Below are 26,854 nucleotides of genomic sequence, written 5' to 3' on the forward strand. Positions count from 1 at the left end.
TAAATGCTTCAACATTGTGAAATCGAATTGATGAGACTGGTAAATAAATAAATATCATAACTAAACTTTAAAGCTTTTGATAATCATCAAACCCTAATTCGAACTGTTCTGGAAAATTTTGCTGGAATTCTGTTAGTTCCATTGTAGTCTTAGAGCAATCTTGTACTGTTTAGTCGTTTCCTACTCCACACAAGATCAGGATGAGTACGTACATTTGGTGAGTGACACTGCCTAACATCTAGGGGCGGAGCTACCTTGGCTAAGGTGGGCTTCAGCCCCATCCATTTTTTAAAATTTATGAGTAAAATTTTATTTCAATCTTATCTTCATTTTATTTTAGTCCATATGATTTATAATATTTTTATTTCAGTCCTTATTTCTCACAATTAAATTATCAAAAATTTTAATTAAATTTAAATTTTTCCTTAGTTGCTGCTTCACCTCCCTACATGTATTGCTCTATCTGCCCCCACTAGTAGCGGGTGCCGTCGTCTTTCTTATCCCTCCTCGCATGCGTCTAGCCTCGATATGATTAGTATAATCGTGGCAAATCTTCTCCTTATTAGCGTGTTATATTTATGGGGCATTGCCGCAGCCATAGCCGCGATCCTGCCATCGCTACTTTCCTCTCTGACCACCACAACATCACATTCATTGTTATCCCTATTAATAATTTTGTCATCGCTGCTCTCCCTACCACAAGCGGCATCGACTCCACCCTATCATCTTGACTCAGCCGTAATCATCGTAGCCGGAACACCAATACCGACGATCAACCTCATATAATTTTAAATCTTGACTACGCCCTGCTAACATCCTTATTCTCCTGGAGCTAGGAGCTAGGCGCAAGGATAAAAATGTCTTTTTGTTCTATTTTAGTATTTGTTTCTGATCTCGTCAATAATGTCATCAATTACCACAATTGCAGGTGAGAAGTTGATAGATACAGAAGTCCAGAAAATGCTGCTGCTTCTCGAGAAATATGCTCTCGCCAATCATCTTCATTGGGGCCTCTGGGGGATCATATCAGTAAACTTTCTTTCTTCTTTCTGTCTGTCTGCTGCCTACCATCTGTTTACTTAACATCCTTGGCTCAAAGTTGATTAACAATCGACTTTGAGTACATGGAATACGCGAGGCAGAGATTCCAGCAATACTGGCTGGTGAAGCCTCAAGTATTAGGATCCAACTGAATTGTTTCTTAGAGGAACTCCCTATTCTTCCATATTATATAAGCAAAGTTATGTAATGCATATGCCACTACTACTGCTACTGTATTCCAACTATTCCAATATAGAGTGTGTTTTTTTTAAACTCAGGCATCTTATTGTTCAAACCAATTAATTTTGAATATGATTAATTCGGTCCATATAAATTTTTCACGGGTCATCAAAGTAAATTTGAAAGTGTTACAATATTACACTAGCAAGCCGGCCTCTATCGTTCTTTCTGCCACTATAGAATTGTTTGGACCCCAAATCAAGTACTTCAGTCGTGAGATCCATTGATATAATTTTTCTGACAAATTAATCATCCAAACATGATCATACCATGATACTCTAAATATCTCCCAAGTTGCTTCCACCGTAACCCAGGGCAAAGTTTATGTTTGAAATACTTTATATAAAATTAAAATTTACTTGTAGCTCTGGGATAATTCACTAAATATTTATAATATTCCAACCGAGTTGATTATGTCCCTAAAATTTTTTCGTAGTCATTTATGCTCCTCATATTTTACAAAATGCCCCAAATCTATCTCTACTATCAACTCTTCTATTATTTGTAATGAAATCTCTCACGTGAGATATATGTGACCATCTTGATCCAACTTAAAAAATCATTGCTCGATTCTATTAATCCTAATTCTCAAATCATCCAATTCGTTGAATCGTTACTCTTAAAATTCTCTCCAAGTCATCGATTTTCATACTCTCTAATTGTGGTGGGGCACTGTGAATAAGCACCGATAAGTGGTTAATTGATGCTCTTTGATATTTTTTTTTCATTTAATTCGTTTAATACATCATACTTTCACCTAATTCATTCTTATTGAATTTCTTTCGTAGCCGTCAACTTTGCGGGCAATGCCAACGGTAAAGATGTCTGGAGCATAAATTGGTAAGTATTGTTATCCCTTCACAATCCCTTTTTAAAGTATTTTTCTTTAATAATAAAGAAAATTAAAGAAATGAGAGAAATTAAGTAAGAATGAATTAGGGTAAAATGTGATGTATTAAACTAATCAAATGAAAAAAAAATATCAAAATACATCAATCTATCGGTGCTTGTTAACACACCCCCACAATCGGGGAGAGTCTGAAAATCAATGGCTTGGAGATAAATAGCTCCGGAAAAAACTCCAAGGACATTATCCGGAATTTAATTGAAATATTATAGATATTTTAATGAATTTCATTAATATTATTCAGCAAAATATATGGATGAATATCACGAATGTGTTAGGGACATTTAGGTAATTTAGTTCGTTGATCGGCCCTTCTCCTATAAATGGCTTTCGGGTGTGGTTGGCTGCGAATTGCGCTGCCCGGTTTCTTCCAACTGTTTGCCCCTGTCCGAGCCATTCAGGGTTCGTCTTTCATGGCGATTTAATTGAAATCGAAGGAGAGGAGGAGCCAGCTTCATCTCAAACCTACGCTGTCGTAGCTACCTATTACGATCCAGGTGTTGAGGAGGGTTTGAGAATCTGCTTCATTTCTCGAGGCCGCGGCTGAGTCATAGGTGAGGAGGTCAATCTGTTTCGATTGCTACCTTCTGTTGATCTATTGCTCCTCTTTGGCGTTGCCCCTTATGCTGACTATTATTGGATGTGATTTTTAACGTGATATATACTTGGTTGCAAGAAACCCTAGTTTGGCTTTGTGTTTGATTATCGTGAGAAGACTTGTTTTTTGTTATTGGTGAGTTAAGATTGACCTCTGAATTTGTGAAAACCGTTCAAAGTTGGATTCGTGTACGTGATTTGGATTTTGGTTTTGATATTTTTCTAAAGAGGACATCTGTACTGATTTGCTGTAGTGTTTGGAAACTTAAGAGCGACACAAAAAAAGGGTAAACTTGGGTTAATTCTATCGCAGAGGTATCAAATTTTGCGAGAAAAATAGATCCATCATTACCTTAAAGATCGAATACTCTTAAGTGTGATGGGAACCCTAAATCAGAGGAGGCCAAAAGAAGGATTTTTATGCTACTACAACTCAAACAGTTTGTTGGAAAGATGAAAAGCACCCTAAAATTGCTGGCGGCCGATAAGATCGGAAGCGGAAGGAATGCAAAAAAGTAATGGATCTCCGGAAAAGAAGCGGAAAAGAAGGAATCAACCGAAGCATAGGAGTTCGAAGAGTTCGCGTTAGTACCAACGAATTTGCGTAGTTCAATGCACGGAGGAGGACACACGCGCCGTCGACAAAGATTGAATCGACAGCGTTGCAGCAGCGAACACACGCCAACTACAAATGGAGAGGGTTGACGAAGGCGGGCGCAACTTCACACAGCCTGTGAACCGTGATGTTCTCTTACAGGATGGATGTTCAATGCCGATGCTTGTCGTACCCAGGGATGAGCTTTGCTGGGCTCGAGTCCAGTGCAGAGCACCGACCCAACCCAGTAATTTTTAGATTTATATATTCGAACTTAAATTTAGGAGCCTAGCAATTTTTAGACTTTCAGCCCAGTACAGCCCAGTAATTTTTAGACCTATATATTAAGTCCAAATTTTAAAAGGACTTTTTTTTTGTTTGTCGACACATCAAGGAGTGGCAGACCACAAAAATCAGTCACATAACAGCAATTGCCTAGGGTAGTTGAAGATCATGGCTATGCCATTAGACGTGGTTCGTTGTTCTATATTCATCGATCTAAACAAACCTGACCGGGCATCCCGGTTTAGAGCTCACTAGTTCTGATCTGGACCAGTTCGAACCGGAATTACAGTCAAAAGTTGTCAAATCACGATGTTTACTTTGAAATCAATTTGGCCCACGATAGTTGTAGAACTCCCAGAATTTAATCATTTATATGTTACCTCTGAATCTTTGTTAAATTTTAACTGGGCTGGGCTGGTGCTCTGCACTAGACTCGAGCCCAGCGAAGCTCAGCCCTGGGTACGACAAGCATCGGCATTGAACATCCATCCTTTAAGAGAACATCACTGTTCACGGCCTGTGTGAAGTTGCGCCTGCTTTTGTCAACCCTCTCCATTTGTAGTTGGCGCATGTTCGCTGATGCCACATCTTCAATTCAACTTTTGTCGACAGCGTGCATGTCCTCCCTCGCGCATTGAACTACGCGAATTCGTTGGTACTAGCGCGGACTCTTCGAACTCCTACGCTTCGGTCGATTCCTTCTTTTCCGGAGATCCATTTCTTTTTTGCATTCCTTCGCTTCCGATCTTATCCGCCGTCGGCCATTTTAGGGTACTTTTCATTTTTCCAACACCTTGTTTGAGTTGTAGTAGCATAAAATTTTTCTTTTGGCCTCCTCTGATTTAGAGTTCCCGTCGCATTTAAGAGTATTCGATCTTTAGGGTGTGTTTGGTTCAAGTTATCATGTATTGCCTTAGTTCTATGATTACCAGGTAATCACATAACCTTGCCAAGGTTATGGGGAATAAAACGTAACCTAATATTGTTTGGTTCAACTTAGGTAATGAAACAAAAATTTGTTTGTTTGAAGGTTTTAATATATAACCTAATTTAATATTTTATTGTATTATCCTCCGTTACTGAACCAATAATAAATTATTATTATTATTATTATTTTAAACATTAAGTTTTTTTTATTTTAAGTTTACGTTTTTCGTTTTTTTTTACGTTTACGTTTTTTTTTGTTTTTTGTTTTTTTTTTGAAGTTTACGTTTTTTAACTTTACTATCAAATTTATTTTTTAAATAAAATAACACATTTTTATTTTTTATTTAGTTTTTATAATCTAAAATGAAATTTTCGTTATAAAAATTGTAGGGGTTTTTTAAGTTTACGTTTTTCATTTTTTTTACGTTTACGTTTTTTTTGTTTTTATTGTTTTTTGTTTTTTTTTGAAGTTTACGTTTTTTTTAACTTTACTATCAAATTTATTTTTTAAATAAAATAACACATATTTTTATTTTTTATTTAGTTTTTATAATCTAAAATGAAATTTTCGTTATAAAAATTTTAGGGGTATTTTTGTCCCCATGTATAAATATTGGAGGATATTTTTGGCAAAAATTTTTTGTTAACTCCTGAATCAAGAAAAACCTCAGTTTTCCAAGGTTTTCCGATTCATGGTTGCACGCCCCTTTTGCTGACGTGTCGGGCATGTATCATTCACCGATTACCTAAACCAAACAAGATTTTCGTTGATAATCTTGAATGGATAAACAAGGTTATCCAGGATAACCCTCAACCAAACGCATCCTTAAAGTAATGATGGATTTATTTTTCTTGCAAAGTTTGATACTTCTGTGATAGAATTAACCCAAGTTTATCCTTTTTTTTTGTCGCTCTTAAGTTTCCGAGGTGGGCAAAGATGAGAACAGTTGAAGTATCTGAACCAATCGAGGTCACCGAGAGGATTCCTAAAGAAGCAAAGAAGATCCTGTACGAGTTGGCGTCGAAATGGAGCGACGTCGCGGATTCCCGGGCGTTGGAGGTGGTGCAGCTCAAGGGGGCGATGACGAACGAAGTGTACCAGGTCAACTGGCCAAGCATGTCCAAGGGCGGCGTCTCGAGGAAGGTGCTGGTTCGGATTTACGGTGAGGGGGTGGATGTCTTCTTTGATCGTGAGAATGAGATCCGGACGTTCGAGTGTATGTCGCGGCATGGGCAGGGACCGTTGCTCCTCGGGCGTTTTGCAAACGGTCGGGTCGAGGAGTTCATCAATGCTCGCGTATGTGCTTCATTCTATAAATCTACTCTTTTAAGATTATCATTTCTGTCAATTAATATATGCATTTTCTGGTGGCATTAAAGCTTGAAAAAATTTTCACCATTTTTTTTGGAAATTAGATAATTTAAACGTATTTTATGGTGCTTTCAATCTTCTAGCATTCATGTCATCATTCTGTTTCATGGTTTCTAAGTTTTGTAGCTTTTACCTTTAGGGTTCTTTTTCAGCAACACTCAATTAGTTCATATCTGACTTGAAATAGTTGGGTCCAACACAGGTTGATGATTATGACTGATTGATTGGAGTTCGTATGCAGTTTATTTATGAAATAGAATAAAAAATTTGGTGATTCGCCTTATGTTGTCTGGGAAGCATATGCTGCAATGGATTCTCAATTCATTTTTCCACCTTCTATGGTTTTCATCTCCTTTGCACCTTATGCTTTATTCTGTCCCTGTCTGCTAGAAGCCTAAAACTTATAGCATGTTCTCAGTTCAATAAATTGTAGAAAAAAAGAGTCCATTTAAGCTTATAAAGAATCGTGTAGTAAAAGATTATTTAATTAATTAAATATTCATAGTGAAATTGTCTTACATACAACTCAATGGAGGGACCAAGTGGACCATTAGAATATTGATTTTCGGGGTGTCTTAACTCTTTTATCTAGCAGTTGAATGAGATTAAAACAGCCATGGTGATTTTATTGCATTTGTTGGTTGAGTTTCTATCTTTCCCTTGCTTATATGTGTTGGGTCCCACGGTATGTAGCACTAATGAATAATTTTAGGTTTATTCATTACACTTCAATTTGGTTCCTAGTTGCCTTTAGTTCTCTATGGACTTAATCTTGGCATCCGATGGAGATGAGTTATGTTTTTCTCAAGGGAAAGTAGAGGACAAACGTGAGCTAGGAACAGACAAATAGCTGAAATGCAGATATAACATACCAAGTGTGTACAACTTAATATGGTGGATAATAGATCTGGATGTAGATCATCTAAGAAAGAGGGCTGATTGAAAGTGCAAAATAATTTCTGCACAACTCTTCATCTGTAGTCTCCTGTGGTGAGGTTTCTTTTAACTTCACTGGTATTTCCAGTATTCTAAAGATTAGAGACTATCTGGCTGGCTGCTTCTCAAGGTATACATCCAATTAGTTGTATAAGAATAAGGGGTAGCTTGTCTGCATGGTGTTCTGTAACATTCTGCTTTTTAGAAAAATAGTTTTCTGAATCCATCTCAAACCTCATGGGACTCAAGTTGCGGAAGCTTTGATGCAGTGGACCAATTGGTAATTGACTAATAGAAATGGCAACTTTTGCAACTTGATTTGCTTTATTTTTGCTCATTCATTTTGCTCCTCATGTATCAACATCCTCATCCTCATTTCAACTATCTGGGACTGGGTGTATGAATCGTATACTCTCATTAAACTATACATAAAGCTCTAATATATATTATCCTAATATTGTGTTAGCTTCTCATATGTATCCTCAATAATTTGAAGCATATAGCATAAATACTACACCACAATTCATCAAGAACAGGTTCTTCAATAATTCCTTGTTTGCCAAAATTTTTGGACTATTTAATCTTGGGAAGGTTATGGATTGGAACCTTCTGGATTTATCAAGCTTGAGCAATTCTAGTGATGATAAGGATAGCTTTAATGCATACATGGCTAATGTTTGGACTGGGCAATGTTACAGTTCGACCTGAGAATTCAAACCACCAAACCTCTTATTTTAAAAACATAAACTAAAGATACAGATTATGACTCTTTCCATGTATGATTAATTTATTTAAAATTGCAGTGCATAAATAACTGAATGTATATATGCCCCTTTCTTTTGGTATTTCAGACTCTTTCTGCTGCTGACCTTCGGGACCCGAAAGTATCTTCTTTGATTGCCTCAAAATTAAAGGAGTTCCATGATCTCGACATGCCTGGTCAAGCAAAAGTTTTCTTATGGGAAAGGTTAAGGTATACCTTAGTTGTTTGACACATATATGTTTTGGTGCACTTCAAAATGGAGTTGAGCATTTGGTTGTAGCTGATATTTTATTGTCAGAAATTGGCTTAAAGAAGCTCACAGATTGTGCTCACCTGAAGAAGTCAAAGAATTTCAGTTGGATAAACTTGCTGACGAGATAAAAACTTTGGAAGAAATATTGTCTGCAGAAGATCAAAATATTGGATTTTGCCATAATGATCTTCAATATGGTAATATCATGATGGATGAAGAATCCAATCAAGTGACAATTATTGTAAGTTATCTTTGTGATCTTAATCTTTGAGATTATAATTAATAACCATTATCCTTTTGTCTCTATTAAAAACTTGTAGCTTTTGGACTGTTACTTTAGACTAAATAATATCTAATCGAATGAGATGTGATGAATATCTGGCTACTCCTGTAAATTTGCCATATAAATAACTAATTCAGTTCCGACCAGCCATTTTTTTTCATGTATCTTTTTCAATATTTCTTTCTGTGATTTTCCTCAGACGCTTTGCTTATAACTCACTTATTGTAGTTTTTTTTTATTGGAGTTTTTTTGTTTCACAATCTGACTAGCCTTATGAATTTGCAACTAAAAATAAGTTAAGGAGGCTAGTTCAGGTACCTTGCCATTTTGTTACAAGCTTCCTACTGGCTCTTTACTTGAGCATTTTTGTACATGCCAAAATATGCTTCTAATTCCTGTTTTTCCTTTTTATTTTAGGATTATGAGTATGCAAGTTTTAACCCTGTGGCTTATGATCTTGCCAATCATTTCTGTGAGATGGCTGCTGATTATCATACACAAACACCTCATGTTTTGGATTTCAACAAGTACCCAGGTTGCTGATTGTTGTGATATATATTCTGTATAGTCTTATTATCGAGGTTCATAGCCAGCCTAAATAATCTTGTTTCTTTAAAGCAGATGTTGAGGAGCAGAAAAGATTTGTTCAGACTTACCTAACTTCTTCAGGTAATATATTGGATTATCATCAAACCCTACTTGGAACCGTTCTAGAAAATTTTGCTGGAATTCTCTTAGGGGGTGTTTGGTTGAAGGGTTTGGGAATGAAGGAATGGAATGATAGTAAAAGATGATGTTTGGATTATGGGTTTGGGAATGACAATTTGGGAATGATTTCTAGATTTATGGGAATCAACCAAACCCATATAACTAGATGGGTTTCATTTCCATTCTCATTCCTATTACACCTTACTATCAAATCCATACCCATAGTCATTCCCATCATTTAACCAAACGCCACCTTAGTTCCATTGTAGTCTTAGAGCAATTTTGTACTGTTTAGTCGTTTCCTACTCCAGACAAGATCGGGATGAGTATGTAATTTTGGCGAGTGTCACTGCAAACATCCTTATTCCTCTGGAGTTAGAAGCATGGATAAAATGCCTTTTTGTTCTATTTTAGTATTTGTTTCTGATCTCGTCAATAATGTCATCAATTACCACAATTGCAGGTGAGAAGTTGATAGATACAGAAGTCCAGAAAATGCTGCTGCTTATCGAGAAATATGCTCTGGCCAATCATCTTCATTGGGGCCTCTGGGGGATCATATCAGTAAACTTTCTTTCTTCTTTCTGTCTGCTGCCTACCATCTGTTTACTTAACATCCTTGGCTCAAAGTTGATTAACAATCATACCTTTCACCTATAGGAACATGTCAACGAAATCGACTTCGAGTACATGGAATACGCGAGGCAGAGATTCCAGCGATACTGGCTGGTGAAGCCTCAAGTATTAGGATCCAACTGAATTGTTTCTTAGAGGAACTCCCTATTCTTCCATATTATTTTAGCAAAGTTATGTAATGCATATGCCAAAAAAAAAAGAAGCCTAACTTCTCTTTGATTTCAATATCTATGATTTAGTTTATGCAAATTCAAAAGTTACGAAGGGGAGTTTTGGCACAATGGTAAATTTATTGCTTTGTGATTAAAAAGTCACGTGTTTGAATTCTGAAAGTAGTCTTTTATAAAAAGCAGGTGAAGGTTGCGTATAATGAATTTTTTTTTGGGGACCTCGTATATCAAGAGTATCGTGCATCAGGTTAATTTTTTAAAATTCAAAAACCTTCTTTCCTATTACTTGTAAGTGAATGATTTTTAATTTGTAAATATCAATTTCAGATATTTAGTACAGATATTTATTTAATGAATCAATTTCATATTTTTAGAAACTCGATCAATTTTAGCCGTGCTACCCAACACAGCCAGTGCCCGAATAACCACCACAATCAAACTGAAAATTGACTGTTGAACAAGACCTTCGATCACCAATTGCTCCACTGAAAAACCATGGACCCCTCTCAAGACATTCTTTATAATCACCCAAAATTCTAAAGATTAAAGTAAAACCCTCAACAACTATTAAGAACTTCTTGCTAATGCCCCCAAAACTTCTTGCTAATGCCCCCAAAGTCCAAATAAACATTTCTCATCTTTTTTACATTAGTTATCTAATTGTTCCAATCAATTAATTAATTTTGAAGATGATCGATTTAGTCCATATAAATTTTTTACAGACCACGGAAGGAAATTTGAAAGTGATGTAATATTGTATTGGCAGGCTCATCTCTGTAGTTTTTTCTATTGGAGCAATTTAGGTGTCCTAGGTTTTGATTCTTGGGTAAATATTTAAGTTAGGTTTATTATTGTATTTGATATGCATTGTGAGTGTGCAGAATACAAGTACAACAAGGAAAGTCCAAGTGTGATCTTGACAATAGAGGAAAGTCCAAGGATGAGTCTTGACGGTGTAAGTTCAAGCATATATTTTTGACAACGTAAGTCTAAGTATAATTTGGTAATGAATGAAGTCCCGAAGGCACGACCTCTTGGTAAAGAAAAATCCAACAACAATGATCAGACCGATGGAAGCTCCAAAAGACAAGACGTAAACGATGAGGAGGTATCTGAGGGACGTGAGACTAATGGAGGAGACTAGAAGACTAGATCTAGGTTGATAGGGCGAAGACGAGTGCTGAGTGAATGTATTCAGTGGTCAAATCCTAGGGTTAGGATTTGACTAGTTGACTTGGACATGGCACAAAATATTTTTGTGTCTGACGGCTGCGAAAACAGTCGATTAGCACTGTAGCAGTCAACAGTCAACTGGGTACTATAGCAGTTACTATAACAATCGACTGATATCGAGTCGTTGACATGTAACGATCGAATTCCACTTAAGATCAGTCGACTGGTGACGAGAAACTCCTCTAACGGACGTCAAGGTCCTAACACTTTCTGCCACTAAAATTATCTAGACCCCAAACCAAGTATTTTAGCTGTGAGATCCATTAATATAATTTTTTTTTATCAAATTAAGCACCCAAACATGATCAAACCATGATATTCTAAATATCTCCCAAGTCACCTCCCCGCTGCACCGTAGCTCAGGGCAAAGTTTATGCTTGAAATACATTATATAAAATTAAAATTTACTTGTAGCTCAGGGATAATTTGTTAAAATATTCTTGATTATATACCTAAAGTTATTTCTGAGTCATTTATGTCCCTCATATTTTACAAAGTGTCCCAATTCTATCTCCACTGTTAACTCTTCTATTATTGGTAACAAAATCTCTCACTTTGACATACGCATGACCATCCTAATCCAACTTAAAAACTCATTGCTTAATTCTATCGATCATAATTCCTAAATCAACTAATTCTTTGAATCATTACTCCTGATATTCTCTCCAAGCTATTAATTTTCATACTCTCCGATTGTGGTGGCATTGTCAACAAGCATAGGTAAGTGATTTATCGATGCTCTTTGATTTTTTTTTATTTAATTCATTTAATACATCATACTTTTATCTAATTCATTCCTATTAATTTTTTCTCGTAGCCGCCAACTTTACAGGTAACGCCGACAATGAATATGTCGGGAGCACAAATTGGTAAGAAAAATGATATGCATAAGGAAAAAAATTCAATGAAAACCTCAAGATAGACACATAAAATGATGAGGCCCACAAAAAGTGAAATGGTGGGCCATGACTTTATGTGTCTATCCTTGAGATTTTCATTGAATTTTTTTCCTTATGCATATCATTGCTCAATTGATAAATCTTGTCGTCCCTTCGTAATCTTTTTTTTATAATAATTTTTTTAATAATAAACAAAATAAAGAAATTAAGTTGGAATGAATTATGCGAAAGTACGATGTATTAAACAAATTAAATAAAAAACAATATCAATAAACCACTTACTTTTCACCGTGCCACGCCACCACAATCTGAGCGTGAAAATCGATGACTTGGAGATACATAGTTGGAAAAATTAACAGGATTTAATTGAAATATATATGGATATTTTAATGAATTCCATTAATATTATTTAGGTAAAAATATATATGGATGAGTATCACGAATGTGTTAGGGGCATTTAGGTAATTTAGTTTGTTGATCGGCCCTTCTCCTCTAAATGGCTTTCGGGAGTGGTTGGGTGCGAATTGCGCTGCTCGATTTCGATCGGTTTCTTCCAACTCCTTGCCCCTTTCTGAGCAATTAAGGGTTCGTCTCTCATGGCGATTTAACTGAAATCGAAGGAGAGGAGGAGCCGGCTTCATCTCAAGCCTACGCTGTCGTAGCTACCTATTGCGATCCAGGTGTCGAGGAGGGTTTGAGAACCTGCTTCATTTCTCGAGGCCGCGGCTGGGTCATAGGTGAGGAGGTCAATCTGTTTCGATTGCTACCTTCTGTTGATCTATTGCTCCTCTTTGGTGTTGCCCCTTATGCTGACTATTATTGGATGTGATTTTTAACGTGATATATACTTGGTTGCAAGAAACCCTAGTTTGGCTTTGTTTTTGATTATCGCGAGAAGAATTGTTTTTTTGTTATTGGTGAGTTAAGATTGATCTCTGAATTTGTGAAAACCGTTCAAAGTTGGATCGTGTACGTGATTTGGATTTTGGTTTTGATATTTTTCTAAAGAGGACATCTGCGCTGATTTGCTGTAGTGTTTGGAATTGCAAGGGGATTTTTGAGAATTTAAGTTCGATTTGATGCATTGTTTCTAGTCTGATCGTGCTCATGTTTATCTAATGAACTGCTATTCCTTCACTATTTTTACGACAAATGTATTGTGGTTTACTAGTTAAACGCACCTAACGTTTCTCATTGAATCCTCTGTAAACCCACTTTCCTTTCTTGAGGGAGGTTGTTTCTCTCTCAGTCCAATTTTTTTCCCTTGTGCAAAGTGTTCTGTAGAGAAATGAATACGATCCTTCAACTACTGTGGACTAGAAATAAACTCAATCCCTTTTTTTTCCGTGTACATCAATTATTTCATTTAAAAACGACACTTTGAGCTGTCTAGGGCGTAGAGATGTCCACTCCTTCAAGGAAGAGACTGATGAGGGACTTCAAGCGGTTACAACAGGACCCTCCTGCAGGTATCAGCGGAGCTCCTCATGATAACAACATCATGCTCTGGAATGCTGTTATATTTGGGTATGCTTGACGGGAACTAATTGTTATAGTTTCTTGGCTAACATGATGGGATGGTTTTGCTGATGCTTATCCTTTGGTTATGAATTGCAGCCCAGATGACACACCTTGGGATGGAGGTATGTTTCTTGTGCAATAATTATAGTCAAAAGTTTTGATCAATCAGCATGCTCATTTTGAGTTATTGCATAGCTTCCATTTGTGTTGTTCCTTGGATGAAATGATTCATGTTTACAAGATTCTTGGGTTTTTCTTATTACTAAAAATATCTTGTGTGTATCTGTTTATAGCTCAGTGTTTGTGGATCGAGTGTAAGATCTTCTTTCAGATAATCTTGATGATAGTAGATTGAAAAGCTTTCTTATGATTTATTTTTTCATATATGCATGTTGATTGTGATCAATATGTTTCTCATCTTATAACTGGTATACAGCCAAGATAGATAATTGAAGTCTTTCTTTGGTTGCTCAATTAACTGATATTCATATCTGACAAAGTATTTCTTGGAATTGTAAGTCTGGAAGTTAAATATTCACCTTGCACTCAATATTGGAAAGTTGAAATAAGTGGTTAAAGAATCGATTCAATTAAGAAAGATAAGTATGGGTATCATGGTAGTTTGTTTTTTATTCCTGCTGTTCTTCACTCCATTTACACCATGTATTGGGTCTTTCCATTGTTCTTTTCAACCATTCTCCTCCCTCCCTTTTGTTTGCTTATTCTACATAGTGAGCCGTGAATGTCTTCCATGTTCCAAAATGGTTTTTGAGCTTCCTTTTGATCATCTTAGCTTCACAAGCAAGCTGCGAGTGGCTTCCATTGTTCCATGATGCCTCTCAAGCATTTTTTTTCCATTTACCTAAGCATTCCTCATTATAGACCTTGTTTTGTGTCATCATTGCGACTCACCCAACGCCAACAACCTTCTTTCTGCTCCTCTGCTTTTTCTTAGTTCCCCTCCTGTTGCTCCTCTTCAGATTGACCAATTGTTGACATGGATGAGACAAAACGCAAGTGTTTTGTTTCGGTCAGGGATAGAAACTCTGATATGGGTTTACACTTTAAACCTTGGTCTAACTTATGTTTTCAAAGTGTGTGCAAGTAGTATGTGGTTCACCTACTACACGACACACATACAACATGCGAAGCCATATGCAGAATCATAAGCTGTCAACATTAAATACTAAAGAAATATTTATATTGATACTTAAAAGTATCTTTCATTTTAACATAAGTGTTTAAGTGACAAGCTACTAAAAGGATAGTTCAAGGTCTTAAGTCAGTTTGGTTTAGGTTTAGTTTAAATTGTTTTAAATAAATCCAATGATTTTTTAATTGCATTTGCAGTTTGCATATGCCATATATGTTGCCATATGCAATCATGGAGTGTTCCCTTCAAAATCATGTCTAAGTGACCATATATGTGGCTCAAGTTTTTTTGTTATTAAAACAATGTATGTTAGTAGTGATTACATATAACCCTGAGTATTTTTATGATATTCCTTACTTCGCAAGTTCCCTGCTTTTCTTGGGTGAGTGCATAGTGTCCATGTGATACAAAGATTTTAATATGAGTGGAAGACAGCATACTAGTCTGTTATGATGTCTTCAATTGATTTATTTGGTTGAGATGACCATATCTCCACCATCGTGGCGATCGTTAGTTGTATAATTTTTTGTTAGCAGTGTTTCTCTAACAAATAGTTTATAGGATATAATATTCTTCAACTTGTTTTCTTCTTTCCTTCATTTTATATACTTTGCAGTGTAAGTTCTCATAGATGCTTGATAATTGATATTGTTTTTTTTTTTTTTTTTAATTTTCTAACTTTTTAACTTTCTTGTACCTGATATGGCCAGGCACGTTTAAACTGACACTTCAATTTACAGAGGATTATCCCAATAAGCCACCAACTGTTCGCTTTGTATCTCGAATGTTCCATCCTAATAGTGAGTGGAGCTATTGTCTTCTCTTTTCTTGAATGTTTGTAGTATGCATTTTTTTTCATCTTGGTTCACAATGGTCCTTGATTGCTTCTAGCTTATGATAGAACAATGAGAAAAACATGTGTTAGGAATAATGAAAAAAAAAATTAGAATTTCTCATCAATGATAATCCCTTCAATTTATGTTGATTATTTATCAAATAAAATTACACCTTAAACCTTCTGTTATAGCGTTTACCAGTAATATCTAACACCCCTCAAGCCAACTTAAATAGAAACCTAGTTTGTTACATCTATACTCAATTCTAAGATCTCTAGCAAATCCGCTGATTGATCATTAGAGCTCACAAATGATAGGACAATTTTATCGGATTGCGCATTTTCTCTTATGAAGTAGCAACCAATTTTTATGTAGTTTGTCCTTTCATGGAATATTGGATTAGAGAGGCTGTGTCTTACAACTTAGTTGTCACATTCTACTTTCATCGACTCTTTAAGAGCTATGTTACTCAGACTCCAATTCGAGTATTGCTAAGGGGGTGGATTTGAGTGTTAACATGACTTTCTAAAAATTCTACACGGGACTGATAGAAATATTGAGTGGTTACTTGGAATGCTAGTGTGTGTCTGAGTGTGAGTATTTAATACAGTTACAAAGGGAGTAAGATGAAGAGTCCACCTCTGCATCCAAATGTAGATGACACATTACAGACTAAACACTTTGCCTTGCACATAATAAATTTTTTAAAATTCAGTAGCATGAGCGAAGCGCCAAGTACCAAGCGTCAAGTGCCAGGAGACCCTCCCTTGAGCAATTGCTTCGCACTTATATTCTTAGTCAAAGATCCTCAATTGAATTTCTTGTTGATTACTCAAAGGGGCCAAGTTCTTGATTTCAGCGATATTGACTTATAGAATATTAAAGAGGCCCCATGCCATTTTTAATGACACTTAACCATTAATACACATTTCTTATATTTGTGTTCTCTTATCTCATAGCGAGACTGATTACTGAATGATGCAATACCGATTAACATAAACTGCTCCAATATAATAAAAAGGTTCATGGGTAACAAAATCAAGAGGCCCTCACACCATTCTTCAAGACATCAAATATCAATACTAGTTTCTTATATTCTAGCAGGGATTGAAATTGCCTGAGGCGCATGATGTTTCATTATGCATCATAGTTGCTTCAACTTTTTTTATTTTTGGCTATCTTTGACTTATCAAGTGTGATTATGTTTCTGAGAAGTTTCACATATTATTCTTATTTCTAAGGACTTTATGATTCATATGCATTGCCCTGATACATATTGATTTATGTTTAGTTTATGCGGATGGAAGCATATGCTTGGATATTTTGCAAAATCAATGGAGCCCAATCTATGATGTGGCTGCAATCCTTACTTCTATCCAGGTATTATAATTCTCCACTCCCTAAATTTATGGAAAAATTTATCTTATCCTTGAGCTTCCCTTTTTGAAGGTTCTTATGCTTTGAAACCCATATATATAAGTTCAGAACTTCTCTGATGTGTCTTTTCAAATATGAACTTGGTCAAACAGGTTTATTCTACTGATGTTAGTTATGATGCAACAACCAAGGGAATTATTGCTTTATCCAATGGCAGAGTCTCTGAGTTTTAATAAATGTGATGCCTAAAATATCTAAGTTTCTATTCACTTTTCAACGTATTTGTTAGTACCAAGAGTTCTGCTTGTGTTGTATAAACTACCTAAGGGTCATGTTAAATATCTACTTGGAAATTTGTTCCAAGAGGCTTTAGAAATAGGAGTCTAAAATGTTGGTAAGGCACAAGAGCAATATATAAGTATCCCTTAGAGTGGAGTTCAAAGCTGCTTCTTGTGTTCTCTGTATTCCTTTTCGGGTTGTGAGATTTTTCTAGATTTGATATGAGAGTGGTGATTCTTAACCTGTATCTTTTTGGATCTCATGAATACTTTAATCTTCTATCACTTTTTTCCTTTAGATCCTTGTTTTTCCAGCTCGCCTGACATTATGCTATCATTGTCCCAAAGTTTTCATTGGGTGACCCAGTTTATTATGTTGATGGAATATCCAATATTTTTTTCCTTGAAAAAAAAACTGGGGGGTCTCTGAATTTAGACCTACAGTGCTCCTCAACCAACTAAAGATCTGCTTAGTTATGATTTAAGTGGGATGGTAGTCCAGAGTAGAGAGGAGAACCAAAAATGAGGAATGTGGAAATGAGGAGAAAAGGTGTTTGCCTATCACGATGGTGTTTCTTGACAAGTAAAGGCGTTGGGCTATGTAAAACTTAGATGATGAGGCACATTGAAGGTTGTGATGTGAAGACATTACTCTTGTAATATCAATGCCTTTGTGGGTTGTCTATCTTTCAATGCATCCTTTTGTGTGTTACACATTATATGGGCCGTAATATTGCATTTCCCTATGACACTGCGTAATGCTTTTATCTGCAGATACAAGCCTGGATTTATAATTTAGTAATTGGCTTGTAGGGTTGACGGGCCATGAAACTGGGAATGTGTAAGGTGTCTTTAAAATTTATTTTACCATGCTTATTACAATTTAATGCCGACACACTGAGTTTATTTTAATTATGCAAATCTCTGGGGGAAAAAACAATAATTGAAGGCTACGAACATGAGTGCAGCAGTCATATATTTGGACGTGTGATCATAAAGAATTTTGATACATTGAAAGAAGAAAAATGTTGTAGATGGGTTGAAATTTTAGATTTTGTTCTTTGCATGAATTGGTAGCTAACAACGTACTTAGTGATTTGTTCATCATGGCTATTTATCGATGATGTACCTTGATCCAATCTGCAGTTAACATGCATCATCATATACCTATTGTTTTATCTCAACATACCACTTTTACTGTCATGTTCCTAAATTGAAACGCCTCTTCTTACAGTCGTTGCTCTGTGATCCAAATCCCAACTCACCTGCCAATTCTGAAGCTGCGCGCATGTTCAGTGAGAACAAGCGTGAATATAACAGAAAAGTCCGTGAGATTGTCGAGCAGAGCTGGACAGCAGACTGACTGCCGACAAGATCAATGCAACGCCCTCCTGGATATATGATGCATACTCTATCTTCAAGTTGTACGTTAATGTTTGTAGAAAAATGATTGCCTTTACTTTGCCTAAATGCGTGTCATTCGTACTCTGCAATCCGATCTCGTTTGCTGAATTGCTGTTGACTATCATATATCTAAGTTTTCCTTTCATTATATAGACAGTTGTATTCACTGTTCCATTTTGGTTTTGATGCTGCATGACGTTGATTAATGCGCCAACTTAACTGTGCCACAAACATGCTTAAACTTGGTTTAACAGTGTAATGCATAAATTCAGTACTAAATTAAAAATATAGTCATGGAACTTTAGCAGGTGAACTGTCAGAATAAGCACCCAAATGATTATCCAGGGGCTCATACCACTAAGTTACTGATGCATTTAATGGTTCGTCCCAATGTATATTGTACTTTTACTCAGTAATTTCGCTGGGATATCTTCAATTTCGCCTTTCAAAATGGTGCTGATGTAGTCTACAAATGGAGATCAAAGAAAGCAAATACTTTTAAAATTGTTACTAGTTATGAAACACAGTGAAACAATGAAATAGTTACTATCATCCAAAAATTGTATAATTTGGTCCCAAACACCTATTCTTAAGAAGCTTTGACCAATCTAGAATGTATTAAATGACGAGTCTTATTTACTATTAATTTCAGATGTTTAGTTTTATTAATTTCACATCTTTAGTTAACTAGAGGACTAGTTAACTAGAGGGTAACTGATTAATCACTTAACATTAATTTCTCTATAAAAAAAGACATCCCCTTGATGATGAAATCTCTTGGTGAAATCATATTTTAGGCTCGATCGAGCAAGAACATAATAGATGAATTAGGATATTATTCACAGTACTTATTTTGTTGGATTATCTGGTCATGAACTAATTATTTTAGATGTTAAAATATTTTTGAATTTTCTCTCAATAAAATAAATGAACCTGTCTCGACGACCACGCGATGCTTGCTTTGCAAAGGAGTGTTAGGACATCTCCAATGGAAAATTTTTAAAACCGAGATTTTTTTTTTTCATTTTCAAAGTGTCACATCATTACTACATAAAAGTAAAAAATTTAACTCTTCTCTCCATATAAAAAAACCTCCCAATAACTTTTATACGAGTCTCACACTTAACTATTCACATATCTTTGAAAAATCTCAATTATTTATTAATGAGTTATTCTTATATCACCTAATTTGTTAAAAAATAATATTATAAATTTAAAAACAAGAAATATATTATATAATAAATTATTACAAATAATTTATAAAAATAATTTTTTACTGATCATACTCAGAGCGTGTCTAAATATGCTCAACCAAGTCAACTCGAAGTTGATGATATACTTAATTATCACGTAGTTCGCAGTTTCTTCGAATGTATTCTTCAAACTCTTGGGTAGAGCCTTGAAATATCTGTGCTGGAGGATCTTCTTCATCATTTGACCAATTACTTGCTACTTTCCCTTCATCCTCAATAATCATATTGTGTAAAATAATGCACGTATACATAATATCCTTTAAGTTATTCTTATGCCTCAGGGCGTAGCGCAGACGGTGGACGCACGATATCTTTGGCGTAATGGTCAGGGGTCGATTCTCAGGAACTGACGACCTGGGGTTACCTGTCACGCCCAGGTAGTCCCTGCCAAAAGACATTTCGACAGCATCTCCCATGTACGGGTGACAATCTGAAACTTCTTACCACCATCCAGATACCTCGACGAACGCGACCGGAACAATAACAATAAAAATAAGCAAACACCCACGCAGTTTAATAGTAAAACTAAACTAATGCAACGATAAGGAAAACCATCTCAAAAATCCTACTCAACTACACCCATAAAGCTCAAAACTTATATCATACTCAACTGACATGCATAGTAAGAAAATAACCAATAGTAATAATTATGCATACAGTCTCCTGATATATGAATGATAAATGCAAATCGAATTATATAGGAGAAAAACTGTACTAACCAGGACCTGTTGTATGGATAATAGACCGAGAGGTATAGAAATCATGTATACATGTCAAACATATGCATCCACCAAATATGCAGCATATAAGTGCAGCAAACACAAGTAATAAATGCATCAATGCGTATGATGCCAATGACATGTCCTGGTCACCCCTACGGCCAGTCAGCTGTCTCACACACGATGGTGAGATCGAGTGGGTAGGGTTGTGACAACCGTGCACTCTGTCATCACTGTTCCTGATGAGTGACCGAGTGGACGAGATGCTGTCGGAGTACACCTATCCTCCTTACCCTAAATCATAAGTGGGGGAGTTCAATGCTCTCATCTCCCTGAGCCAGTTTAGAGGAGGGATCCCTGTCCTGCTACAACGCTGCGTCACACTACCCATGAGTGGACCAACGGAACCCTTGACAGAGCAACCTACTGCAATACACCCTACCTGATAAAACTACTAACTCATGAGTGGTTGTGTGTGCAAATCCATGTAACTGGCGATGTGCTCAATAATAATGGAGCCGACTATCGCACAACAATCATATGAGATGGTGCATGTCACTAAACATGGAAATATCCTGAACCTATCAATCTCTACATAATGTGTACCATAGGACAAATGGACCAAATCAATGGTCTAGGTACACATGTCAGATAAGGTATAAAAACCTAGACCTTGAACATAATAAGACATGGTTATATCACTACCTCTATAAGCATATAAAATCAGGTGGGTACTAACATGGAATGCATAACAAGTAAGTAAAAATAAGCATGTAACAGGTATCTGGTAGTGACAAACCGATGCAGATAAAAAACATAATTATTACTACTTGTTAAAAACTACTATGCATATCAAATGACATATCAAAATAGATAAGTCAAAGTACCCGCCTCCAATAGAAAGGTCCAAACCGATCCAAATCCGACGTCGAGATGCTCGTCTCGCGTCAAAGTCGTCCTGTGTCACCAATATATATACATTTTTATTTAGCTACAACTCAAATGAATAGCTAAATAAAATACTTAAAAATAATTTAGGGAAAACCCCTAAATCATAAACCTCAACCTACCTAAATTAAATCCAACGGTTAATTAGGGTTAGTTATCTAATCCCCAATCAACCCATTAGATTAATAATCTAAACATAAAATAAATCCAACAGTTGACTAGGGTTATTTGTCTTAATCCTAATCATCCCATTAGATTAATCTAAACAAATAAATCTAAGCACAATCAACTACTAAATGATCAAATTACACCATGATCTACCACAAAGATCCATTATCCACAACATGTAACTAAATCCCTACTCCTTACCTCAATTCACAACCGATACGGTTGCTGGTTGGAGTGCTACCGGCAAGGAAACACTGCTGGAATCTACCTCTCTGCCCTGATCAACTTGCTGTCCACCAACTGGATACCCTAGTACATAGAACCTGACCTCCTGGAATTCCTCCCTTCTGTTCGGTTCTAGGTGGAACCAAGAAATAGAGATCACTAATCCAAAACAACACGTAGCAATCATACCCTAGTAGCTTACTGATGGAAACAACCAGGGATGCTTACCGTGTGTGAAATGGAAGCTTGAGCACAAGACAGTAGATCCAAGACGATGATGACCAAACCTAGGGCACGGATAGGCAGTCGGCTACTGTAGTACCGAGCCAGAGCAGAGGAAGGCGGCACGGTGATTGACTGAAGCGACCAAATCAGTGACGCAGTGGCTCGGCGTCTGGTGGCTGGTGACCGACGGTCGGCTAATTTGGCGTCGCGAGGGAGAGGGAGAGGAAGATGATCGGTGCTGTGAAGAAGGGAGGCGACACTACTGCCTCGGGCGCACGAGGCATCACCGACTGAAGGGAAGGGATCGACTGAGGGAAGAGTCGCCGATCACCCAGGGAAGAAGTCGCATGAAAACTAGGGCACAGTGAGGTCCGTCGGTGGCGCGACAGTAACTCACGAAGAGGGAGAAATGTCGCGAGGTTGGAGGAGACGAAGAAGAAGAAGATGCAAACACCCTCGGTCGACAGTTTTGTACGCGAGGGGAGGAGAAACCGTTGCATGCGGTGCCGGTTGGGAAAAGGGGTGGTTAGTTCAGAAGATCGGGAGAGGAGAAGGCGTGGGGATAGGGTGTCGAGGACGGCTCGGGCACAGGTTCGGCGGGGGAAGGAAACGAAGGAAAAGAATAAAAGGAAAAAGGAAAGGAAAATAAAAGGGAAAAATCAAACATTTCCTCGCTTAAATGGGGTAGTATAAACAGGCTTTCCCGGAGCCCAATTTTTATCCCCGTAACCGAAGCCATACGGTCTCCGAAAAATTCTGAAATTTTTTTGAAAAATTCCCTTATGGTGATTCGCCCATTTTCGATATTTTACATTACCCCACCATGCGCCTATGGCCTGTGTACCTACACGTATGCCCCTTCATATCTGTGGGGCAGACACTAGGGGGGCTGCTAAGGTAGCGGATCTACCTTTAAGTTATTCTTATACCAAAATCGTTCTGGACCTTTGATTATTACCTAACAAGATTGAAGCACTTTAACTGCTCGCTTAACGTCCTTTCTTACAGCTTCATGTCTTTGTTTGAACATTTTTCTCTGGGAATCTTGGGGGGCACGGAAAGCCCTTAATGAAAGTAGCTCATTTTGAGTAAATCCCATCAGTTAAATAGTATCTCTTTGTATATTGTGTCATTTATTGTAAAATTAATCTCTGGTGCATTTTCTTGTAGAACTTTGTTGAATAAAGGTGATTCGTTAAGCACATTGATATCATTATTTGACTCTGTGATTCCAAAATAAAGTGTGTCATATCCACAAGCCTACAAATACAACTGCTTCAAGCACAATTGTTGGGACCCCATGATCGTTTCGAGTAACTAGTCTTTCTAAGCAACTGGGCAATTTCTTCATTTCCAATACATTCAATCAAGGCTACCCAATATACCAGAGAAGTCGTGTCTCTATTTATGCATTTCAAGCAAACGTTGGATGTCAGAAACATTAGGTCTTCTTAAGTATTGTAGCCTAAATACTTCAATCACACACTGACAGAAGTTAACCAAGCAATCTAGAGCAGTTGTTTCACCCATGCATAGGTATTCATCACAAATGTCGACAGAGGATCCATACGCCAATTGACGGATAGCGGCCGTGTGTTTCGAAAGGGGTGACAAATCACGTCTTCCCGCTGCATCAACCCTCCATTTAAAATATTCTGAATGATGTCGCAAGACATTAACTATGCTAAGGAATAACTCTCTTCGTATCCGAAATCATCGTCGGAATACTTCATTAGAATATACTGGCTGATCAGAGAAGTAATCATTCAAGAGGCGATTATGTCTGTCTTCACGATCTCGATTTAAATACCTTCTATGAGTTTTGTCGGAAGAATTTTGAGCTGCTAGAACTTTCTTTTCTTCATGCTCTAGTAGCATCAGTGTCATTTGATCCATGTTATCATCTGAGTCCATCAAAAAATTTCTCCACTGATCGCGGAGAATAGAATGCCTAGAGCGATTGGGATTGTGAGCCATTTGAGATAAATGAATACTATCAAAGTGGTTTGAGAAGTCAATGTTAGTAGAATGAAGGATTCTAGCTTCTATACATGAATAGAGGCATTTGTAACGGTTAGTTTTATAACGACTAGTTTGTAAGGGTTATTTTTATAACGACTAATTTGTAACAGCTATTTTTAAACCGGCTAGTTTTATAACGACTACTTTAATAACGGTCAATTTTATCCATCTCTAGTTTGTTAATGACTATTTTTAAACCGACTCTTTAGTTATAATGGTAAATTATTTCTCTTAGATTTAGGAAATTCATTTCAATACAAATAATATTAATATAGATAAAAATGAATTACATTGATGAAATACAAATTAATAAATTTTATAAAGATAATCTTAAAAACATTCACTACATATCATATTTCTTTTTAATATTTTCACAAAATTTAGAATGTAATTTAAGCTGATCTTTTGTCATTCCACTAGTATCTTTCATAAAGATTTCATACTCTTTCATTGTCATCTCTGCTTTTGCATCTCAATTTGCTCACTTTCTAATTCTTCCTATTTTTGTCATTTATTGTCAAATTTCATGTCATCAATGTATTTAGTTTTGGATTTTCCCTTTCTTTTCGTTGCCTTTTGTCTCATTGGATGAGTATGAACTTTACAATCATCTTGTTAGCACGATGATCAACTTTCTGCGGAGCATATTTCTCACAATATCTGAGAACTCACCAAACATGTTCATAGTTGAAAAACTTGTTGCAATGATTTTCTTACCATATTTTATGTGCTCTCGTGAGCACATCCTCATCGCTCCTCCCGCTTTTACGATATGTATAAAAGTTATTGTATATTGTTGTAAATTCATTCATCATCGGATGATGCCTATAGAAATGTGATTTTACTTTCACCCAAGGTCACTCCACAAATTCATCAGGTCGATACTTGTTATAGTAATTCGTTATTCATTTTCAGAAAGTTTGTTCCTTTTGACCATTACCAATGATTGGATCGGTGCTAATATTGATTCATGCCTTTGCAAGGTATCTCTTCGTCCATTGATCACTTTGCTCGTTTAGTGTTACGCACACCCAAACTCCCTTCATTGCTCAACTTTGGAATCTCAAATGGTGTTACTAATTATTTGTCGGACCCAGATAAGCCTATGCTAGCTTTTCTTGATTCGTTTGAGAGCATAAATGAGGATTGTGGAGAAGAAATTCCATAAGAAAAGGGTGACATTACGAATTAGCTTGTCGTAGACTGCCAATATTCGGAAGGATATATATAAAATGGAGGTTGAGGAGCATTACTAGGAGGAGCCGGCAAGTTTTGAGAACTTTAAAAATTTGGAAGAAATTATGGAATGTATGGAACATTTGGATAATTTTGAGGATAATGTGTGGAAGTGAAAAATTGAGAATATTGAATATCAAGATTATTGCTTAAACTTTGCGAAGTTGTATTTTCAGAATTAAAAAAAAAAAATTAAACCTCCACTATAATTTGATCCATTTTAAAAGAATAAATGATGAGATGGATTACAATTTATAAAATGGACGTTCAAAAAACATGAACGTTTGAAGAAATCAACGAAACTCAACGTTAAAAAAAATAATATGAACGTTTGCAAAACCAATGAACGTTTGAAAATTCAACGATCAGGAGAAAAAACTGAAAACAAAATTAAATTATATTAAAAAATTAATAATTAATTTTACTGAGCCCCGCAAAAAAGAAAAAACCGGGTTCGATTTATGCACCGCTTCAGGCTCCTATCACAGCCATTCGTACGCAACCAACATTCCTTGATTGATTTCTCACTCGCTTAACGGTCAGGATCGACCGAAATATCCCTCCGCAACGAAGAATAAGATGGATGTTGAACGATCCTCACCCTTCATTTTGAATATACGATTCAGATAACGCCACGTCCACCCAGCGTTGTCTATGACTTCATTCCTCACGTGAGAAATAAAAGAATGGTAACAGCAGTAACGACACTGCATGTTTTCACTTGGTCCACAAATCGCCTATTCCGGTGTGACTTTTAGGGCGTCTTAGAGCATCCGTAATATTTTTAATGTGTAAATGTGTTAATATATATATATATATTTTTGAATCTTTAACGTTAACATATTCAAAGATTTGAACGCTTTAATGTTATAGTACCAAAAAAATATCCATGCCGATGTTAATACCTCAGATATTAACATTATGGATGTCCTAAGAAGCGATAGATGGGTTCAGGATTATACTCTGATATCAAAAAGAAAGCGAGAGAGGTACTTGAGTGATTCATGATTTTAGTTTCGTTTCAATTGCTTCTTGTTTTATTCTTCTTTTGCTAATTTTTATTTTTATTTCTATTTCTATTTTTATTTTTGAAATTTTGGTGCAGATTTTCTTTGAATAAAATCAATTTTTATATAAAATAAAATATTTAGAAAAAAGTTTATACACCAACATAATAATTTCATATATACTAATAATTTCTCACTCAATATATACTATTAATACGGAGAGAAAAACAATGTTCATATATAGATCCATATACACATATCACTTCAAAAAGTTTATTATTTTTGGAGCTTGAGAGGAATTAATGGACAAGTGAACGTATTCATCTTTTATGATCACATGTCACTTCTTCCATATATCCACCGAGTTTGGTTCGTGTAGAGCTAGCTAGAAGAAAGATTAGTTAATTGGGAAAGTTAATATTATAAAAATGCATGCAATTCGATCGTTGTGTGAATCAAAACTCCATAAAAACTCCTATCGAGTACTCGATAATTGAGCTTAAAAGTTTGCCACTCGTTTTTGGCACCATCGTATCTGAGATCCGTCTGACGTGGGTTAATTATAAAATATTAATATCAGAGTGTCAAAAGACTTACCTACTGTGATCAGACAAAGGACTTTTGAAAGGTCGATCGG

The 26,854-nt window shown here is 36.2% G+C and overlaps 2 protein-coding genes and 1 pseudogene across 2 annotated transcripts; all 3 read left to right on the plus strand.

The window, feature by feature from the left end:
• Positions 1-1,253, plus strand: part of LOC121994588 — a 74,230-nt pseudogene extending 72,977 nt beyond the window's left edge.
• Positions 1,254-2,542: 1,289 nt separating this feature from the next.
• LOC121995731 (probable choline kinase 2) lies at positions 2,543-9,807 on the plus strand. Its single transcript, XM_042549493.1, has 8 exons — positions 2,543-2,742; positions 5,512-5,889; positions 7,752-7,873; positions 7,962-8,157; positions 8,617-8,734; positions 8,821-8,868; positions 9,371-9,471; positions 9,568-9,807. Exons 2-8 carry the CDS (start codon positions 5,530-5,532, stop codon positions 9,664-9,666), a joined length of 1,044 nt encoding a protein of 347 aa, XP_042405427.1. The 5' UTR covers positions 2,543-2,742; positions 5,512-5,529; the 3' UTR covers positions 9,667-9,807.
• A 2,535-nt stretch (positions 9,808-12,342) lies between these two features.
• LOC121995733 (ubiquitin-conjugating enzyme E2 2-like) lies at positions 12,343-18,562 on the plus strand. The gene is made up of 6 exons (XM_042549494.1): positions 12,343-12,582; positions 13,239-13,372; positions 13,463-13,488; positions 15,230-15,319; positions 16,647-16,735; positions 18,245-18,562. The coding sequence occupies exons 2-6, from the start codon at positions 13,248-13,250 to the stop codon at positions 18,371-18,373; spliced, it is 459 nt and encodes a 152-aa protein (XP_042405428.1). The 5' UTR covers positions 12,343-12,582; positions 13,239-13,247; the 3' UTR covers positions 18,374-18,562.
• Positions 18,563-26,854: the final 8,292 nt, after the last annotated feature.

The sequence above is a fragment of the Zingiber officinale genome, chromosome 6A, assembly GCF_018446385.1.
Source record: "Zingiber officinale cultivar Zhangliang chromosome 6A, Zo_v1.1, whole genome shotgun sequence".
NCBI lineage: Eukaryota > Viridiplantae > Streptophyta > Magnoliopsida > Zingiberales > Zingiberaceae > Zingiber > Zingiber officinale.

Bases quoted from the DNA above. Each gene is read 5' to 3' on its own strand.
- LOC121995731 (XM_042549493.1), top strand. From the start codon at position 5,530: ATGAGAACAGTTGAAGTATCTGAACCAATCGAGGTCACCGAGAGGATT. The intron at 7,874-7,961 runs GTATACCTTAGT...TTTTATTGTCAG, and splicing joins TTCTTATGGGAAAGGTTAAG to AAATTGGCTTAAAGAAGCTC. The intron at 8,869-9,370 runs GTAATATATTGG...CCACAATTGCAG, and splicing joins GACTTACCTAACTTCTTCAG to GTGAGAAGTTGATAGATACA.
- LOC121995733 (XM_042549494.1), top strand. From the start codon at position 13,248: ATGTCCACTCCTTCAAGGAAGAGACTGATGAGGGACTTCAAGCGGTTA. The intron at 13,489-15,229 runs GTATGTTTCTTG...TGATATGGCCAG, and splicing joins TGACACACCTTGGGATGGAG to GCACGTTTAAACTGACACTT. The intron at 16,736-18,244 runs GTATTATAATTC...CTCTTCTTACAG, and splicing joins CAATCCTTACTTCTATCCAG to TCGTTGCTCTGTGATCCAAA.